The 19,615-nt window shown below is 42.5% G+C and overlaps 1 protein-coding gene across 4 annotated transcripts in view; it reads left to right on the top strand.

Annotated features, from left to right (window-relative positions):
• The first annotated feature begins 7,372 nt into the window (after positions 1 to 7,372).
• Positions 7,373 to 19,615, top strand: part of LOC101768554 (putative protease Do-like 14) — a 13,284-nt gene continuing 1,041 nt past the window's right edge. The window contains exons 1-12 of one of the 4 annotated variants that reach the window (XM_004967695.3): positions 7,373 to 7,587; positions 8,794 to 8,932; positions 9,122 to 9,187; positions 9,305 to 9,439; positions 9,533 to 9,660; positions 9,748 to 10,032; positions 10,225 to 10,355; positions 14,035 to 14,152; positions 15,853 to 15,945; positions 18,253 to 18,318; positions 18,412 to 18,494; positions 18,568 to 18,675. In XM_004967695.3, coding sequence (XP_004967752.1) covers positions 8,884 to 8,932; positions 9,122 to 9,187; positions 9,305 to 9,439; positions 9,533 to 9,660; positions 9,748 to 10,032; positions 10,225 to 10,355; positions 14,035 to 14,152; positions 15,853 to 15,945; positions 18,253 to 18,318; positions 18,412 to 18,494; positions 18,568 to 18,637 — 1,224 coding nt within the window. In that variant the 5' untranslated portion in view covers positions 7,373 to 7,587; positions 8,794 to 8,883 and the 3' untranslated portion in view covers positions 18,638 to 18,675. Of the gene's footprint in view, positions 7,588 to 8,722; positions 8,933 to 9,121; positions 9,188 to 9,304; positions 9,440 to 9,532; positions 9,661 to 9,747; positions 10,033 to 10,224; positions 10,356 to 14,034; positions 14,153 to 15,852; positions 15,946 to 18,252; positions 18,319 to 18,411; positions 18,495 to 18,567; positions 18,676 to 19,615 lie in introns of all 4 variants that reach the window. The other 3 variants (XM_004967694.3, XM_004967697.3, XM_004967696.3) reach the window with 3 other exon arrangements.

Raw genomic sequence — 19,615 nt, 5'->3', positions numbered from 1 at the left:
ACACCCCTTGACCACGTGATTTGATTTCTCGTTGGCCCTCATCATATGGAGTTGTTCCACCGTTCGTGCAAATCTAGGCACCTTTTGAGTTCCTGACCGCCGCCGTGTTCACGCGTCCTCACCGCCTTGAGCGTCGCACGACATCACTACTAGCAGAAGCGGGCAAGCTTTGTTGGCTGTGCTTGACGACGACGGTGCCGTTGCAAGGCTGGGACCTCGCTATCATCCAGGCATCCAGCCAACGGGAAGAGAAGGATAAAGAAGATAAGAGAAGGGTAAACGACTACGGGGACACCGCGCCTGGGCGAGCCTCGCGCGCGACGTGCTCGACGACCGACCGCGTCGAGTGGGAGCACGCCCACCGTTTCCTCCGCGGCGACGCCGACTATGACTACGCCTACGACGACGGTGATGGGCCGCTCCAGGAGATGGCTGAGCGCTTCGGGTGGGACCTCTCCGACGAGGAGGGATGGGGCCGCCTCGACCTCCGCCTCATCGGCACCTGCTACGGCGGCCGCATCCCAAGAAAGGGCGCCCGGAAGCAAAGCACCAGCAGAAGCGACAGCGACAGCAGAAGCAGCAACAACAGCTCCACCGGCAGCGCCAAGAACGGCTCCCTGTTCGACGTCGACGCTGACCCGGACGGCGCCAGGGGAAGCGGGATGAGAGGAGGGAGCGGATGCGGATGAGGAGGGAGGACCAGGTGAGGACGCCCAAGATGATTTCTACGTGTAATTGTGTCGAAATATTCCTTTTGCTGAGGTTTGCGATAACAAGGTCCTTCTGTTTTGTGACTAAATCAGGCATGCCATCGTGACCTGATTTGAAATATTGGAGTTTATTTTTAGCGTTCGAGCTGATATATTTTTAGAGGAATGTTTTTAGCAAAGCTCTTCATACGTCGTTTTGACGAATTTTTTGGGAACTTGAGTTGCTCCTATCGCTTCAGCGAACCCCTTTTCCCCAGTATCTCCTGGCCTACGACGGCGCCGCCACCTCCCGCGCCTCCCTCGACGCCCGCTGCCTCCTGCCCTCCGCCGGGCCACCAAGATCTGCGCCCTGCTGTCTGCGGCCGCTGCAGGGCTCCTCCGGTCCGGCCTCCAATCGAGCTCCGCTAGGCCGGGAGGCCATGCTCATCCCGAGTCGGCGCCCTCCCCTGCGGCCGCCAAATCCCGCGCCTCCTCCGCGCGTCTCCTGCGGCTGCCGCCTCCCGCGCGTCAGTCCGCTGCCGCCGGCTCCGTCACCCGCCTCACTGCCCTCCGCTCGCCTTCCTGCCCAGATCCCAGCCTACCTGCCCGTCCAGCCTCCTGCTCGCCTGAAGGTCACACCTGTTGGAGGTATGCCCTAGAGGCAATTATAGAGATGATGATATTCCATTTGTATCCATGATTTATGTTGTGTTCCTTGAATATCCATTAAATGCTACTTGAATTGATTTTGCAATTATGTGAATTGTGTGTGAAACTCTTTACTTGTATGGTTATTCTAAAGTTGTCCCTAGTCGGAGTTCTCGGAGTTCATGTGAGGACACACATGAATATTAGACTAGCACATGTATTAGTTGATGACTATGTTTCACAAGTCATGGACATGGAGATGTTGAACTAATAATGTGGGCACATGTGGAGACATGTGCTAGGACTGACCCAACACGAGAAGTAGTTCTCTCCTTAAACAACATATACGCTTTGTCCTTAGACCTGAGATTGTCGCATGTATTCAAGATGTGGATCGACCTACTTAGGGGCTATCAAACGCTACGCCGTAACAGGGTAGTTATAAAGGTAGCTTTTGGGTTTGTCAAGAAGCATGCTGTGAGACATGGTCAATCAAGATGGGATTTGCCCCTCTCTGATTGAGAGTGATATCTCTGGGCCCCTCGAGTGATCGGATCCGAAAATGCATGGCCATGCTACGTAAGGTTAAGAGTTGACCTACAAAGGGATTCCGAATCACAGGATCGAGAAAGAGCGGTCGGCTTGAAGCTAGACCAAATATCATGAGGCAAAGGGAATAGCATGTATATAATGTTGTGATGGTTCGTCTGATATGATCTTCGTGTGCATATAGGAGTTGGCACATCTTGCTAGAGGCCGCTACCGACTATTGGGCCGAGTAGGAGTACTCGGGCCATGTCTATATGTATCCGAACCCATAGGGTCACACACTTAAGGGGCTGGAAGCCCAATTCGGATGTGATCCGAGTTGGATTAGGTTTAGAAGTACGAATGGGCCTCGGACCCAGAGGGAACCTCTATAAATAGAGGGGTGGGGGCGCCCTAGGGTTTACACCTTTTTGGCGAAACACATCTGCTGCGCCTCCCATGCCCTCGCCTGTTGCATCTCACGGATCTAGCAGTCCAGCTTGCGACGCTTCCTCCCTGCACGTGTGGATACCTTGGAGGTGTTGCACCTGCAGCACTTGGACGAGCCGCCGACGAGCCACGACGAGCCGCCGACGAGCCACCGACGAGCCACGACGAGCCGACGACAAGCCGTGGCACGAGGGCGATCTTGCTGCACGTGGACGAGCTGCTGAGGAGCTGCTGGACGTCGACGTGATCGACTACGTAGGACTACGTTGATCGACTACGTACGACTACGTTGATCGACTTCGCTGCATCGACGCGAATCTACATCTTCCGCACCAGTAGTGCGTCGAGTGATAATCCCGTGATCCTTATACGGCAGTTTTCCTGATTTACGCGGTAGAAATTTTTTGATTTGCGCTAGTGTAGCCTACCTCGTATCCCAACAACACCGAGCTCCTCCAAGGCGACGCCTGTAACAGCTGCCATTTTAGTCATTTAAAGTGACTTTGATAAATTGTAAATTGGAAGCAATTTAAGAAGAAAAGGAAAAAAAATTGGCCAAAAATCAAATTCGGGTCAAATTTGGCCGAAATTTGAATTTTGAATTTGAAATTCAGAAAAATTCGGCAAAAATATAGAATACAAGTGTAAGAGTGACTAGAACTTAGGGATCAAGAATTTGGAACAGAAATGGTGCTAAATATCTCAGAGAAATCAAAGGAAGAAAAAGGAAAATTGAATTTACTGTTCACCGTCCGAAAATAGAAATTCAGAAAAACAGCAGCAGAGTCTCTTTTCAAAATCGATTTCTGGTGAATTTTTCGAATAAGTGAATCAAAACAACTACACCATGTCAAAGTATGTACTTTGGACTCTTAGAATTGGGTGTTGTTGGCCAGGAACATGGAAGGGAACAATTTCGAAATTGAGCTCAAAGTCAGCACATTGTCACAGTTGACATCACTGAAAATGGTTAAGTCTGAAACCAGCAGCATAGAGTCAACTTTGGACTTGAATTCAGAGCAATGTAGATCAAAAAGAGTAGTCGTTCTTGAGCAAAATGGAACCTTGGGATGTTGTAGAACACAATTGGGAAGGAGTTGGACTGAAAGGAGAGGAATTGGATCACTAAACTCAATCCCAAAGTGAAGCAAGTAACACTATCGGTTAACTGACGAACTGAATGCCAATTTCAGATACATTCAGATGAACACGGGAAACAATTCAAAATTCAGCCATGTTTGATACTTATCTCGGGTCAGAGCCAAAATAAAAAGTGGAGGGTTCGAGTTTATCTCCAACTTCTATTAAGGCACTTGGGGACCGTTGGATTGGAAATCGGCCGTGGGAGTACTCTGAAGTTTTGGGCGTCAAAAGAAAAGAGGGAGAGGCGATGACAGAGCAGCAGGACGTGTCGCCGCCGCCGTCGTCGGTCGCTCGCCAGCGCGACGACTAGGCCACCTCCTCACCACATAAGCCTATGGGTAGACCACAATGGCAGCCATGCGCGCGGTAAGTTGTTTGTATATTTACCGCTCCCACGCCGCCGTTTCTACCGCTGCCTTTTTTTTTACCGCCGCCGCTTCCTTTGTCCGAGCCGCCGCCGCCGAGCAAAATTCCACCGCCACACCGCACCTCCCGTCGATTCCTTCCGTCCACACCTCCGCCTACACCCCACCAGCAACCCTAGCAGCTTGTTGCCCAGCTTCTTCGCCGGCACGCCTTGAACCACCGCCGCTTCTGTCCGCCGTCGCCGCGCCTTCCGCTCACGGTGAGCACTACCCTGCGCTGTTTCCCTTCCTCCTTAAGTAGTCGTAGGCAAGTCCTTAGGGTACTAGGATGGTGTAAGAGTAGTTGTTCGAGTAGTTTGTGCCGCCGTCGTGAGTAGCCGTGACCGGCCGAAGGTGTCGCCGCCCGCCGCCGTGGAGGGAGTGGCTCCGGCCATCTCCCGAGAAGCTGTTGCCGCGCACGGGTACGAGAAGGCATAGGGATGCTGTTCTGACCTAGCTTCGCCGCCGGTGGGGCGCCGGCCGGCGAGTCGCGCCGCCCCCTGTCGCGCGCGCGCGTTTTGGCGGGAGGAAGAAGAAGAGCCTGGAACTCGGGCCCGCGCGGCAGAGAGAGAGAAAGGAGGAGAGGAGAAAGAGGCCGGGGCGCGGCCGTCTGTTGGGCCGCGGCCTTGAAGCCCAGAAACGCGTGCGCGGTCGACCGTAAAAGAGAAAGGGGCCGGAGGCCCAGTGGAAAGCAGGCCGCGCTCGCGAGAAAAGAGAAAAAGAAAAAGGGCCGTTGGGCCAGAAGAGGACCGAGGAAGGGAAGAATCGGCCCACGGGGCCCGTCAGGGGGAGAAAGGGGCCGGCGGGTAAGTGGAACAGTAGAATAGGTGGGTCCGCGCCGTGGGGCCCAGTGCGCGTGAGAGAGGGTAGCATCGAGCTGAGTGAGAAAAGTTTTTCCGGGTGTTTTTCGGGAAAATTAGATTTCCTTTAGAAAGTAATTAGTTTAAATCCGATTTACACCATTTAAATCACAGAAATTTCTAGGAGTGTCCAAAATTAGTGAAACCAATTTTGTTAGGCTTGTTTTATTTTCCTTTATGCATTAAAATTTTTACACCCTAGAAAAATAATAAAAATTTGGGTATTTATTTAATGCCTTCCTTTTAAGGTAATTAAATAAATACCTAATATTTATAAAATGTATAAAATATGAAATAACCTTTTTCTTAATCACAAATTATTCTTAACTCATAGTAAATTAGGTTTCAAGTTAGAAATTAATTATAACTTTTCCTAAAGATAAAAGAAAAAGCCTTAAGAAGGGTTAAATAAGAAAATAAAATTGAGGGCTAATCTTTTTAGGGTTTTGTGTGTTGACTTGCAACTTTATCATGATAATTTGTATAGTCCTTGTTGGCTTGCAACTTTATCATGAAGGAAAGTTGTATAGTCTTTTATTCAAAAATTTGCATTCCTAACCCCTGCATATATTGTGCTATAGATCCCGAAGTACCAGAAGGAGAATATTTGGAATTTTCAGAAGGACCTTCGAAGTTCGAAGAAGTTTTTGAATTAGTCCCCTGTGAAGCCAACCCGTCAGAGAATACTAACTTTTTAAGCGATCAAGGTAAGCCCCGGTGCATTTATACCTATCTATTTTGGAGTCGTTATTTCATGTGTCCAATTATCGGTTATTTGCTATATGTATGCACTAAGTCTAGGAGTTGCTTGAAACCTATTCTTGTGTATGATCATGCCTTGTTTTAAGGACATCTTTGCCACTTGTTCCAAACCTTAGAAGATACCCAAGTCTAGAATTGCTTACTTGCTTACATACTTGGTTTACCAACATTAAGGAAAGACGTTTGAGTCATACATGTTGCTTATGGAAATAACTTGGAAAGTTGAAAGCGGACAGAAGCTAGAGATATAGTTCTGTCTGCTAGATTAATTTAGTTAAGGCCCGATTCGTTGTCTTAACCTTTGATCAAGTGATAAGCAGCTGATCACTTACTAGGTATGGGACCAGTAAAGCCCAGTAGGTTAGTAAACTCTATGATCGGGAATACTTCGTACCCGCGCTTGACGTGCTGGAGATTGGCAGGGTTGTAGCCTGAAACTCACATGGTGATTGGACCAGACGTGGGGTCCCATGTGGGGGTGCATCCCTGGGTCTGGGTAGTCGTATTCCTAATCATTGATTTTGCTAATCGAGGGGTTGTTATGTACGACCTGGACAGTCGTATAAAGCTGGTGATCAAGGTACTCTCCTGCAGGATGTAAATGGATCCGGATCGCCGCAATTCTCGGTTATGAATGCACTTGATCACTGTTGAGCATCGTAGTATCAATTCATGCAATATATATCTTTCTGTTAATATTTGATGTATGACTTAATATCTATGATTGCTTTTACTTTCTGCTCATCATTTAGAATGGTTAGGTAATGACTTAACCCAAATAAAAGATAAAACTAAGGCATCACTTGTAGTAAGCTTTTCGGCAAAAGTTGCATCAGCCAAATACACCAAAAAGCTATCATATACATCCCAAGAAAACTATTATATTGGTTAGTCGGGTAAGACTTGCTGAGTACCCCGTACTCAGGGTTTTCCCTTATGGCTATCTTTCAGAAGCTCCGCAGGAGGCTACAGAGGAGGAAACCCCGAAGCCCTAGGGTATTGTTATGAGTCTCACAATACCCTTAGAGAAGAAGTTTTAAATGCTCATCTCCTCCTGAACTGTTTATGTTTAAATCTTAGAACGCTGTCTAACACTGCACTGCTAATTTTGCTTCAATCTATGTTCTGTAATAACTCGTACCTTCTATATGTATGTAAAAATGTAATGTTTGTTGATGTTATCCCATCGTGGATACTATCAGGATGTATGGCTATGAAATACAACGTGGATTCTTCGAGGAGTCCTAAGGACACTCGACGGACGACCGGATTTATACTGTTTTAAGTGCGTTTCGGATAATTGCTGCGTCGGCAGTAATTAGGCGCATTTAAACCAGTTTAAGTTGGACGGTTCCGCCACAACGCCCTCCCTCGAGCCTGCATCTGTGTCACTGTCCCCCCAAGAGCAAGGTAAAATTGCTGTCACTTCTTGATGGACTGCTCAAATGACAGATTGCTAGCCCACGTCTCAGGGGGCGTTTTCTTCCACTGACTTATTTTTAGCACGTGTCACATGAAATGTTTAGATACTAATTAGGAGTATTAAACGTAGACTATTTACAAAACCCATTACATAAGACAAATCTAAACGGCGAGACGAATCTATTAAGCCTAATTAAACCTAATTAATCTATCATTAGCAAATGTTTACTGTAGCAACACATTGTCAAATCATGAACTAATTAGGCTTAATAGATTCATCTCGCCGTTTAAATTTGTCTTATATAATGGATTTTGTAAATAGTCTACGTTTAATACTCCTAATTAGTATCTAAATATTCGATGTGACGGGTGATAAAAATAAGTCAGTGGAAGAAAACTGACCCTCCATGTTTCGCTCTCGCAAGGCCTCTTCCTCGGCGAATCTGGATCTGGCACACGGGCACTCGATCACCTTCTAAGATACGGAGTATATAATATTATATATAATAAAGAAAAGACCACCCTCTCAATCACCCGCCCCAAATCCTCGGAATCCCTAGGGTGCAGCGGCCGGCGTAGCCGTGGAAAGTCAGGGAGTGGGTGTGGTGCGGAGGCGGAGGCGGACGCATGGGTGCTACCAGCGATCGGGCGGCAAGGCTAGGCAGGCAGCAGCGGGAGCAGGTATTTTTTTTTTGGGGGAATAGTTGTCATTATGGATCTATATCTATTGATTTGCTCGTACCCGGCCACTTGTGGACGGATCATCACCCCGGCAATTGGCGTTCCGTAGTTGGTTCCTAGACGCCTGGCTGGCCGCTCACATTTCGCCTAAGCGTTAAGGCAACTTTGTCCCCCATGAGCATTGGTTGCCGCTATATTTTAGTCCGGCATAATCCACTTGGACGCTTGGGGAGGTTACAGTGGCTCTGAATCTTTTGGTTGTTCGTGCTGTTGATTGGTTCATGATTGATGATTATATATCTGTTCCCATTACTGTGTGCCTAGGAGGCTAAAAACCATCTGAGGTAGTTTGTCATGTCGGCTCCGCCTGTACATTTGCTTATGCTTGCTTGCTTTTCTGCTCTGCTCTTCACCTATTGTAGCTTGGAAGTATGGCTTTTTACAAGATTATGGTGCCTTTGGCGTGCTACTCTTTTTTTTTCCCTCTATATGAAGGGGGCCAAGTGGTGCTTGTTTACACAAGCTGTGAACTTGTGATGACACTTACCGCGAACTTAAATCTCAGTGGTGTAATTGGTCACCATAATGCATCCTATATTTGCATGCTTGTTGTCTTGTGAAAGCGTATCTTTATATTCTGCTAAAATAGAGTTCACAAGAAGTTTTTATAAAAGCGCTACATCATCTCTACTGCTTTATGATATTAAGCAAGCATTGAATGGGCAGAAAATACAACCTACAGTTTTGAATATAAGCCCATCATAAAATTAAGAGAACTATCCTTTTAGGTACTAGGCTCCTCTATAAGTGCATAGCTTCTAGTAAAGGTTTTATATATAGAATTTTTCCTTTTATACTCTAGGCTATGCTTCTCCACATATTTATAGAGTGAAGGCAATTCCATTTAATAAAATTTAAAATGCACCTACCAATCCTTCACTATGGCATGTGTACTATTGAAATGCACATGGCTTATTCTAATTATTTGGTAATATTATGCCATTAGAGCTTCTGTTGGTTAAAACATATTCGTTAAGTATTGAATGGCAAGTTGAAATTGGGGGTTAGGGTAAATACACCGCCTTAGTGAACCATTGTGTGTGCATTGAAGCTAGTACTTCCCTACTATTTTCAGGTAGCTTTTGTCACTGCCTACTTTTAACATAACTCAATGATGTGGGCTCTCATCCACTCCTGGTTTGGAAGATGCTGAGAGAGGATTAAGGCTGTGGAAGGATAGGAGGAAGGGAAAAAGCAAGCATTCAAAAGAGGAAGAAGACTTCATCAATATCTACAATGCGTAAGAGGTGGAGGACTCCGTCTCGGTTTAACTTCAAGCGAGAAGGTTAACATAGTGCAATCACTTGCCAATGCTTCACAGTCCATGGAGTGTTCAATATTGTGTTAATATTATTCACTATTCACAATTTACACTTTATTATTCATGGTCATGGCACATTTTTCATCATTGTTCCTGCATATGGCATCCGTTCTAATCATGTAACCTTTTTCGTTTTTCGCCCTATTGCACCAGACCTCACGAGTGCATTACGCAAGGTGCACCTTCCCCGTGGCTATCCTATACCATCTGAACATTCTGGCAAGTTTCTATCTTCCATTTTACTGACCTGACGGCACACCCTTCCTCATTATTTCGACATGTTTACTAAGATTTATTCTATCACATTGGTATGCCATACTGTTATCTTTTTCTAAGTAGTGGGCATGCGATTGGTGAATACATTTGAAGAGCATTTTGGTGACTTGGATGGCAACAATGAAGAACATGCTAGGGTTAAATTACTTGCTTCAAGCATTTCTAAGTCAGTTGTCTCCCTTGCTTCATTTAAGGGTAATGAACTAATACTACAATTATCTCTTTAAGGGAATTCCGTACTTTTGTAAGGTGACCCTAATCAATATCTAAAATCCTTGTGTTATGTAGGGAGTGTGAGGCATTTTGTATGCACTGGTATTATTTTTGGACACATGCCATCTGAAATGAGTATTCTAACTTCTGCTAGCTTGGTTAGATGCCTTGGAGATAAAGCTAAGTTTGTTAATAAGTTGAAGGTTAGTTCTGCTAGTCATTTGTATTCTACCATTGTTTCTTTAGGAGTTTTGCTTGATCAGTGTTATATAATTGTCATTTTGTTGCAGATTAAGGTGCGCCTGCCCAGTGGCAAGTTAGTTGTAGGGAAGTTATGGAAATATGATTATAAATATAATATTGCTGTTGTCAAGACCAAGTCTTTCCCGGAATTTCATGCAGCTCACGTTCATAATGGTGTCCAATTTAATTCTGAGTTGTTTCAAGCTAATCTGGTAGCTATTGGACGTGGTTATGAATCCGGAGAACTAATGGCTTCAGGTGGGACACTACTGCATAAAACTAGCAGACTTGATAGCCAAGAACTTATGATCTCCACTTGTAAGATCACAAAGGTATTTCCTTTGTCTCATCTTCTAACTATGGTGGAAGCATTAATTAAGTAGAACTACCAATCTGACAAGACTAGGATGTGGTTAGTTTGAATTAAAACTTTTCACATGTTCTTATGGAACTGCATTCATACTGTGGTATAGATGGATTGTTTAAAGCAATACTTGTTCACTAACACTTTAATGTTGTGCTAGGCTGGGATTGGTGGTCCCCTAATTGATTCGAGTGGAAACTTCGTTGGCATGAACTTTTATGCTAAGGATGAAACACCTTTCATGCCAGTCAGTATACTTCTGAAATGTTTGAAGCACTTTGAGATATTTGGGTACGTGTTCATTTCCTTCTTTATACACTTGTGGTATAATTCACTTGTGATTGCATGCTTCTCTATTTCAACTACAGTTTGTTAGAGATTGGGTGTGGACTCTTAATTATTGAAAGGATGATGTGTTGGTGACTTGTTTAGTTGGTTCTTGAATTGCTAACTATATGGTTGAAATGATTGGAAGCAGCTAAAACTAGCATGGTTACATGTTTTGTCTTGTTCTATTTAAAGAAATGTGTAGTACCTTTTCTTTTTAACAGCACTTAAAATTTAAAAATCCATAACCATAGAGTTCCCATAAGGGCACCAGTTTGTAGGTAAATTAGCACAATAGGTTTTCTTGGCAGCTTTATGTAATTTGTAATGCAGATGTTTTAAGGACCAGTTTTGCCCATAGTAACCGGACTGGTGGTTTATCCAGAAACATCAAAAGCAAATACTGGTCCAGCTCAGATCCTATCTGAGGGACACCACATGCTGTCAAGAATAAGGACGTGGACTAGCAAAATGGTAGAATGATGATGATTGACTGGCTTGCATTAAACTGCCCGTGTTGAATCAATCAACATTCAACAAGTCATGGGTGGAATACCATCTACCATCTTAAAAATGAGGGAACCTTTTCTTTTTGAGGGCTCAGGTTAAGGTGGTATACAGACTGCAAAGCCTCCACTGATGCTGCAGTGGATAACGACCCAGCTGACTGTCCAAGGTTCTTATGTCAATCATCTATAAGCGCTATTTTTTACAAGGATGTTAACAACAACTGTTACACTAAATTGTTATCTCCTTAGAATCAACACTTAGACTGAGGGACCACCGATTGGATTATTAAACTTGTGAACTAGATGGTTGGGCAGGTTCATGACCTGGCAGTTTCAGTACAGTTCTGCCTGCCTGTTACTCCATCACAATCATGAATTTGTCCTTCAATATCCTTTTTGTCCTCGCTAGTTATCTTTTCTACATGTGAGCTCCTTGCTTTCCTTTCTACTGTCCATGATCTAGCAGTGCTGCAGTTTTCTTGAAACCTCTGTTTCTGTGCATCCGATTGCTTAAAAAAACAACAGGCAGGCTTATAGTTGCCCTTAGATTATCTCCCAAACTTCAATTTTCAAACAACAACAACACTTCAAAGTGGTGAACTAGATCCAGTTCCCCTGCAGTTTTGGTGCCCTGGTCTTTATCCAAGCAGGGTGCATGAATTTGTGGTCTACTTGGAAGATATTTATAATTTTCCCTCTGTATGGGGATGCAGTTGAGGCCTGTAATTTGTTGGACACAAGAAATCCTTAGTGTATTCCCCTTGTAATAGCTACAGGGAGGTGTTGGATAGGCAAGTAACTGAGATGAATGTGGTAGGTACACAGTACATGTGATATGTTCCACACCTCATAACCGCAAATAATTTCAGTAGTTTGCAAATTCTTTCTAAATTGCACACGATAGTACATGAGTTAGCTGTTCATTCTGGGAGAAATCAGAATTGGATTCGGCTGTGTGAAATTTCAAAAGTTACATATGACTTTAAGGTTCACAAAAAAATGTGTCATTTGTGAATACACCACCAAGACTGAATTGAGCCTCTGCTCCCTGTTTTGCAATTAACAGTACATCGATGAGCATACAGGACTGTTATTTCAAATCGAAACACATTTGATTAGTGACTTAGACTGCAGCCCCTGATTTGAGAAACTAAACTTTGCAAAATCTTGTCAGTTACTCAAAACAAGCAATTTTGAAACTGAGATACTGAAACTTGAATAAGTACAAACATAACATAGTTTACATATAGTCAGTTAAGTTCCATGCTTTTAACTTCTTCAATCACACATGACAGAGCCTTGATTTTGTAGCCCATAAACATCCATCTCTTGATTTATCGCATCCTTGAAACATTGGAGACAAGGATTTCGTCTGCACATCCATAGCATGCAATAATTATAAGCATCTTGATATTGAATATTTTTACTTGATTTTTAGTTTGTTCTTTCGTGCTGACTTCTATTAGCACCGGACAGTCGAGTGCATGTTCTCTTTTTTTTTTAAAAAAACTAAGATATGCATATAAAGTTTTTGCTATGTGGCACTTGTTTTGTACCATTTCTTTTTCTTGGGTCTTCCTCTATTTGATCCAACAGCCTCAGATCTTGGAAGTTGTATGCATCACTTTGCTGAGCTTGTTTATCATCATTATCTGAAACATCAATAGGTTCACCATGATGAATTTGTAGCAGTTAAGTCTCCAAACTGGTTTTGGAAGTCATCCATTCTTTGGCAAAAAGTTCTTATGTTCATCCTTGATATTGTAGACGCTCACAGCTTACCCCAAAATCCTGTTGTTGAATATCATCCATCTTTCGATGGGGAGACCTTTTCTCCTCTCCTTGATACTGAACAAGGTCACCCTCTAAATCTTTCCTTCCCAAGTTATCCATTCTTAATGGGTAACTCAAGCCTCTACTAAAACATACAACATGCTGTGCTGCTACCTGCTACTTTGAAGTCATGCACCCTGTTGAACTTCCTACTGATATCTGATAGTGCGCAGTTTTTGCCTCAATTTCAAGGCCTGCATTTGCAATATCATGGACTTTACTGGAAGTAAGGCATTGCTTTCCTTTAGCAAACTGTGTTGCTAAGACATTAAGTCAGCCTCAAGCAAAGCAATACCTCTATGTATATTTACCTTCATACGAGAGGTTCATCGACTCAATCAATGGAGAGCTCTAATTTTTTTGTGCCTTAAACCTTGAATCCTGTTACAAATTTAGTGAGTGTTCAAAATTACTTGTGTCATAAAACATCAATTTCTAAATTAAAAGGGTCAGGAAGACTTCTGTGATCTCGTATATCAGCTGTTGTGTTAATTAAATTATGGATGCATTATGATTCCGCAAGAAGCATCACTAAAGCTTAATAGTAGTTGATAATGAATTTGTAGATTCAAAATATGCTAAACTTGCTGTAAGAGGAATAGATTGCGTGTAATCTGTGGATTGTATATTTGTATTGCATGCAAACTTCTGAGTTGTCATCAAGTAACTAAATAGTACAGCAATAAGTGCAAAACGAGACAAAAGAAACAAAAACACATAACAAGTTCTTAAATTGGTTTGTCACTGTCAATCCAGATTAGGATGGCTTCTTGATGCCCCACCTGAGCTGGTGGGCATATAAAAATAAAAAGTACCTGATATAGTTTGTTCTCCGTGCTGAAATATGATTATTTTTAATTTATGTTTGTAAGATGCAACAAGCTGACAACTCCCAAGCTGTTTAGCAAAATAGCAACAACCGCAGTTGGTTTCACCAAGCTTCCAGCTACCGGCAAAAGGGCTGACAGTAGACACAATCACTTTAACTACATCCTATTAATCTCACTAGAAACCAGCTGCCCAAGCCACTAGTAGCCAGCAAGCATAGCTTCAATACCTTTAATTGTACTAATCTGGTTCGCTGTTCTCTGGGAAGTAGTTTCCAAGACTCATTGGCTAGCCTTGGTTCTGGCTTCATTTCCATAAAGTAGCTAGCTGATCCAAGTACCTATTTGGATGTTCTGCCATGCAATTTTGCATTGTTTTATTTGGCTAACTGGTTTTGTTATTAGTAAATGTAGTTGACATGAACTAATTTTACTTATTTTTAATCATGTGTCAAATTTGTGTATTTTATGCAGGAGAGTTGTACAACCATGGCTTGGCCTCAGGGTTGGGTCGCTTAGGGCTGAAAAACTGAGTATCTGTGAAGAAATACGCAATAGATTTCCACAAGCACATGGCATTTATGTGGAGATGGTGAATATTTTTTACATGCATTCGATTTTTTCCAATATTCTCCATTCTTCTGTTGCTAATCCATTTTCTTGTGCATTTGTTTTCTGCTCATATGATGATTGCTGGACTGTTTCTGAGGCAGGAATAGCTCCAGGTTACCCTGGTTATGCTTAACTATTATGATTGGATTCAGTTTTTGTGTTTGATAATTCTTAAATCTAAACCCATCTTACTAGGGAAAACATTATGAGTAAAATCAGAACTACTAAGAATCGCAATCAGAAATTTGGACTAACAGGTTTAGATAAATATAATAAAATATCTAATGGCTGTATTTCCCAAAACCTGCAGTATTGTTTCTTCTTTTCTATTCTCCAAATTTGATAACCCGTGACTTTGTGGAGAAGAATAGGCACACCTGCATTCAGGCCTGACAAGGGTGATCGTGCCCATTGTTCTTTTCGAGACGAGGCTCGACACCATTTCCATTATGCAAATGGAAATGCCAGAAGTTTGATACACTACAGAGTATCTTAAGGCTCCTAGACTATCTACAAAGTGATTGTGCCCATTTGTTAGGATTACTTAGTCTCATTTACTGTTGCAATTTATTTATGTGCTTGAGCTGAAGATAAAAGGACAATGCAGTTCTGGCTGAGGCTGTGATGCATAAGTACTCCCAGGGTAACTGTTGTGAATCTTTTGTATTTGTGATAATCGCCATCCAGTAATGCATGTATAGCATCAGATAAACCAATGTTATGGATGCTGAGGCCTGCCTATCACTATCATTTTCTCTTACCACCATAGAAGTATAAACATGACAGCAAGCTAAAAGATTTTTAATACATTTGATATGGATGTATAAGGCTACTCCTAATGGGAAGTATGATACACATTAATTAGGTGCGACATGAGCAACAGCTTGGGCACAAAACCTGACCACTGGAAACCACACAATAGCATTAGGGTGTTGTTGTTTCATATGATACGTGTTTTGGGTCCATCTTCATAGACGTGACATTGAACAACAATTAATTGGCCTGTGAGTCTAAGAAACAACATCAAGACACTATGATTTTGGAGTGTATATTGTACTTGTATTTCTATGACATGGTAGCTTTGGAGAAAATGATTTGAGACAATGCATTGGGAGTAGCCACGCACTTACCATGGATTTGGTGAGAAATTGGGTAGAAACTGACTTGATATTGATTTTGAATTGATTTTTTCTTTTTTGGACAAGTCTTGGTATTGTAATACTTGCTAGCTGTCTGGTGAAGTGGTAACCTGGCAAAAATCTTTCTGTTCTCCAGCAGGGATAATCTGAATCTGATGCTGGAAGCTCTGGTTTCCATCTGAGTATGACTGTGCAGACTGGAGAACCATTTAAACTTCTTTTGGTTTCCACATGAAGCATGATCGTTTTTTTCCAAATCCTCTGTATTTCAATTGTCCAAATATTTAATCAATCGGTTAAATATTTGTAAGCTATATTGGTTTATTATAACTTCCAGAATTTTGTTTGGACAACAAAACTAGGTATCCGTATTAGTTTTTATATGCAGCTGGAAATTGGGTTATCAATTGCTTGAGTGCAAACACAAATAGGACAATTGCGGGTATTTTTTGAAAAATGAGTGACCTTTTGAGAGTAAATACTAAAGCAACACGATTTATATTGTTTCTGTTAGCATTTAACCCAATAATTTTCTTGGTAGGTTTCCGAGGGATCTCCAGCAGCAATTTCTGGAATCAAAGTTGGTGATCTTATTTCAACGCTTGATGGAGTTGCCCTGTCGAATGCACAAGAGGTTTGGTTTATTTTCTGAAGTTTGTTTTCGGGGAATTTTAATTTTTTTCAAAGTTATCCTGCAAAATCAGGCTTGCACTCATTTTGATTTATGGCTAAACCATGACATTTCAATATTTCACACGAAGCAAAATATATAAGGCAGACTGCAGGCCTCTGTAACTTTCAAACTTGCTGTGTTTGCCCATGCTTTCATTGTTAGGAATACCTCTTTTTTCATTTTATAGAAATGATGATTTTGTAAGAGCACCTGGATGTTTGAACAGGGGCATATATTGATTTGGCAAACAAGTGAATAGCATGTTCCATGATGCGAAGTTAAGCTGTTTCTAGATTGCAAGATTGTGGCCGGACAACAGGATGTACCAGAATAAATAACCCTAGTCCAGTGGCAATTGTTGTGTAGTGCATGTGGCTTTTATATAATAGTATCTGTTGCAAACTTGTAGATCTTAATTTTAAATTGAACTAACTGTATTATTTTTTGCATTTGCTGACCATGTAGTATTATTTGATATCTCAGGGAATAAGTAGACCTAGTGCAGCTTATTTTGGAGTATTCTGGATATAGTTTGATAGATTGATGGCTTGTTCATTCTGCATTTCTGAAGCTAAACCGCTGGTTTGCTTTTTACAGCATGTTGTTGCAAGCCAAAAATGAACTATACCAAGGAAAATTGTACTATGTTAAAATTGAAGAAAATAGTTTGCTTGCAAAAAAGAAATAAATCATAATTGATTAATTTGTCACCTTACTGCCTACTGCCCACAAGTTTTGGTTCTGATGGCAGGATAGGAACTTGTCACTGAATGATTAGTAACTTGCAAAAAACAACAACATAACTACTGATTGAAATATTATTCTTCACATTACTGCCTATTTCCCACTAGTTTTGGTTCTGAACTTCTAATGCTAAATCAGGACCTTGTCACTAGAAGAATTACCCACTATGCTGTGAAATGGAACTTTCATGTAGTGTTTTGCTACAAAATTGCTATACTAGTTTTTAAGATGTCTCCTTATCGTTAGGAAAAGAGCACGAGATTCAAAGAAGAAGAAATGGTTCTCTACACTTGAGATGAGCCATCACTTCTTTTAGAAAGTATAAAAGAAGAGTAAATTTCATAAAACCTAGGGTTTTGTGGCCATATTGTCACAGGACCCAGGTTATACGGAGCGTGCCACTTAAACCCAGGTTTTATTGTACTACCATTTCACAAAACTCCACCCTTTTACATTTCATCTCAAATTCCGACATGTGGATCTAAAGTATGGGATGATACTGCGCTTATGATCAATTAGGCGAGCACCACAAATGGATTCATCATGAGCACCATGTCATTCTGTATTTTAGACCCACATGTCAGATTCCAGGAAAAATATAATGTGGGGTTTTGCGAAACACTAGTTCCATAAATCTTGGGGTTTTTTTACAAGGTAAATCTTGGGGTTTAGTGATACATACGGTAGTACTTGGGGTTTTGTGACACTAGGGCCATAAAATTTAAGGTTTTATTAAATTTATTACTCTATAATAAAGAAATCTTGAATTATCTAGCTTGTATTGAGGATCTGATTTATTCATATGAAGCTCCAAAAAATGATGAACTCCATGTTCCAATCGTTTTTGTATATTATGCAAATACGATGGATATGTGTGTAGGGGAACAATAAAGTTAGATTTTTTTTTCCTGGGTGCATAATTTGAATTCCACTATTAAATTATTCTTTGCATACACATCAGGGTGTCTCCAACAAGGTATGCTCAGCTAGGTATAGGTTGATCCATGTCATCGTTTGTCCCACTCGTAGGAAAAATAAAGAGAGTAGATTGCTAGCTACTAACAAGTAGTCGATGTTAACAACATGCAGATTTAATACCCCTATTAGGCTATTACATGTGGATCCATATTAAATTACAAGAGCATGCTATAGATAGTCGGGTTATCTATTGTGTTATATGCAGATGAAATGGACAATTTTTATAACTAGTAATTGACAATATTGTTGGTGATACCGCCCTTATGTGTGTGAGTAGTGCTTTTTAAATCTCAAGATCAGTATTTATCATACAAGCATTGCACTCAATGTTGCTATGTTTCTTAGGAATCTTACAAGTATCCTAAACTTGGTAAGCTGGTGTTTGGTAGTGTCAGGTTTGCACACTTATACTGTAAGGTACAAAAAGTATGCATCCCGTAAATGGTGTGTCTCTGTGTGTAGATTCATTATTCCAACATAGCCCTTTGTAAGCATGGCATATTTTGACTTAATTAGCGCTTGATGGATTTAATTTTATCCTGCCAGTTTCATGAGTTGATTTTGGACAAGGCAGAGTGTGCTTTAAAATGTTCTGAAGGATTGGTTTTCGAGGTATGTTGCAGTACTTGTGTTATGCAGTTGGAATGCTTCGATATCCATGCATTAATTGCCCATTTATATCTATACTGTTGCACTCGGGAATAGGTTTATGTTCTCAGGCCAAGTGATTGCTCTGGATTTGTTGTCACTCTTAATGGTGAGGAGGTCACTATGATCAAGCAAAACAGGTTCTTCCTGACACACCGTAACTACTAAATTGAAATTTTTGTGTCTGTTTTCATCAAGTTTCTCCAATTACAGCTGGCCTGTACCTGAGGTTGAGTGGCTGGATCCAAGCACAAATGACAACTCAGATTTTACTATGTGGTAAAATCCTGTGACTTACAGAGCTGTGCCTCTCTGAATTATGTGAGTATCTCATTTGTCTTCACTGTCTAGATTGAAAAAAGCACAAAGTATATATGTAAGCACTAGGTGAGTCCATTTAGGAGAAACATGGGTGAGAATGGATACAAAGTTTTGGACATTCATCATTTTGGTAGTCCCTCTGTTCCAAAAATATAAGGGTGCGTTTGGATGTAGATATTGGAGGGCTTGGCATTGGACTGAGTTCAATACCAATTCAGCTAGGATATTGAAATGGGGCACAATTCGAATTCAACTGTTTGGATGGCTACTGTATTGTCTTGTGGAATCGTAGGAAGAAATCCAATTCGAGATCAGTTTGGACGTGCAAAAGGATGAAATCGGAATCTGCTCAAACTGTCCATCCCTTTGCCCGTTCTTCGCCGGCAAGCCAAGGAGCTCCTACCGTTGCCCATGGAGAAGAAAGCGGTGGTGCTGTGGAGGAGGGTGTTGTGCCGGCGGGGGGAGCAGCACGGCGAGCGGAGGGCGTCACTATGGAGGAAGGGGCCGCGCCGGTGGAGGGGCGCCCAGCCCTGTGGAGGCTGCGCAAAGGCCAAAGGCCATTCTTGCATTTAATGTACAATTGAGGAGTGTTGCGCAGGTGGAGGGGTGCCTAGGCCCGGTGGCGGAGAGGAGGGTACGCCAGGGCACTCGAGTCGGCGGCGGAGGGGAGCAGCACTTGCGGAGGGGCGCCCAGCCCTGTGGAGGGGAGTTACCTGCGCCGCGCCCCCACCTCGTCGGAGAAGACCGCGCGTGCGCCTCCGTTGACTCGCTGAGAAGGCCACATGCGTGCCACCCTTGCCGCGCCGCCCTGGCCTGGGCGGAGGTAGCCCGCGTCACCTTGGTTTGTGGTGGAGGTAGGCGCACCGCCCTAGTTTGTGGTGGAGGTAGGCCGCGCTGCCTTGGTCGGGGGCATAGGTCACCTGTGCCACTATTGACTCGC

The sequence above is a fragment of the Setaria italica genome, chromosome V (genome assembly GCF_000263155.2).
Source record: "Setaria italica strain Yugu1 chromosome V, Setaria_italica_v2.0, whole genome shotgun sequence".
NCBI lineage: Eukaryota > Viridiplantae > Streptophyta > Magnoliopsida > Poales > Poaceae > Setaria > Setaria italica.
The sequence above is the reverse complement of the archived record's forward strand: the minus strand, read 5'-3'. Positions and strand labels throughout refer to the sequence as shown.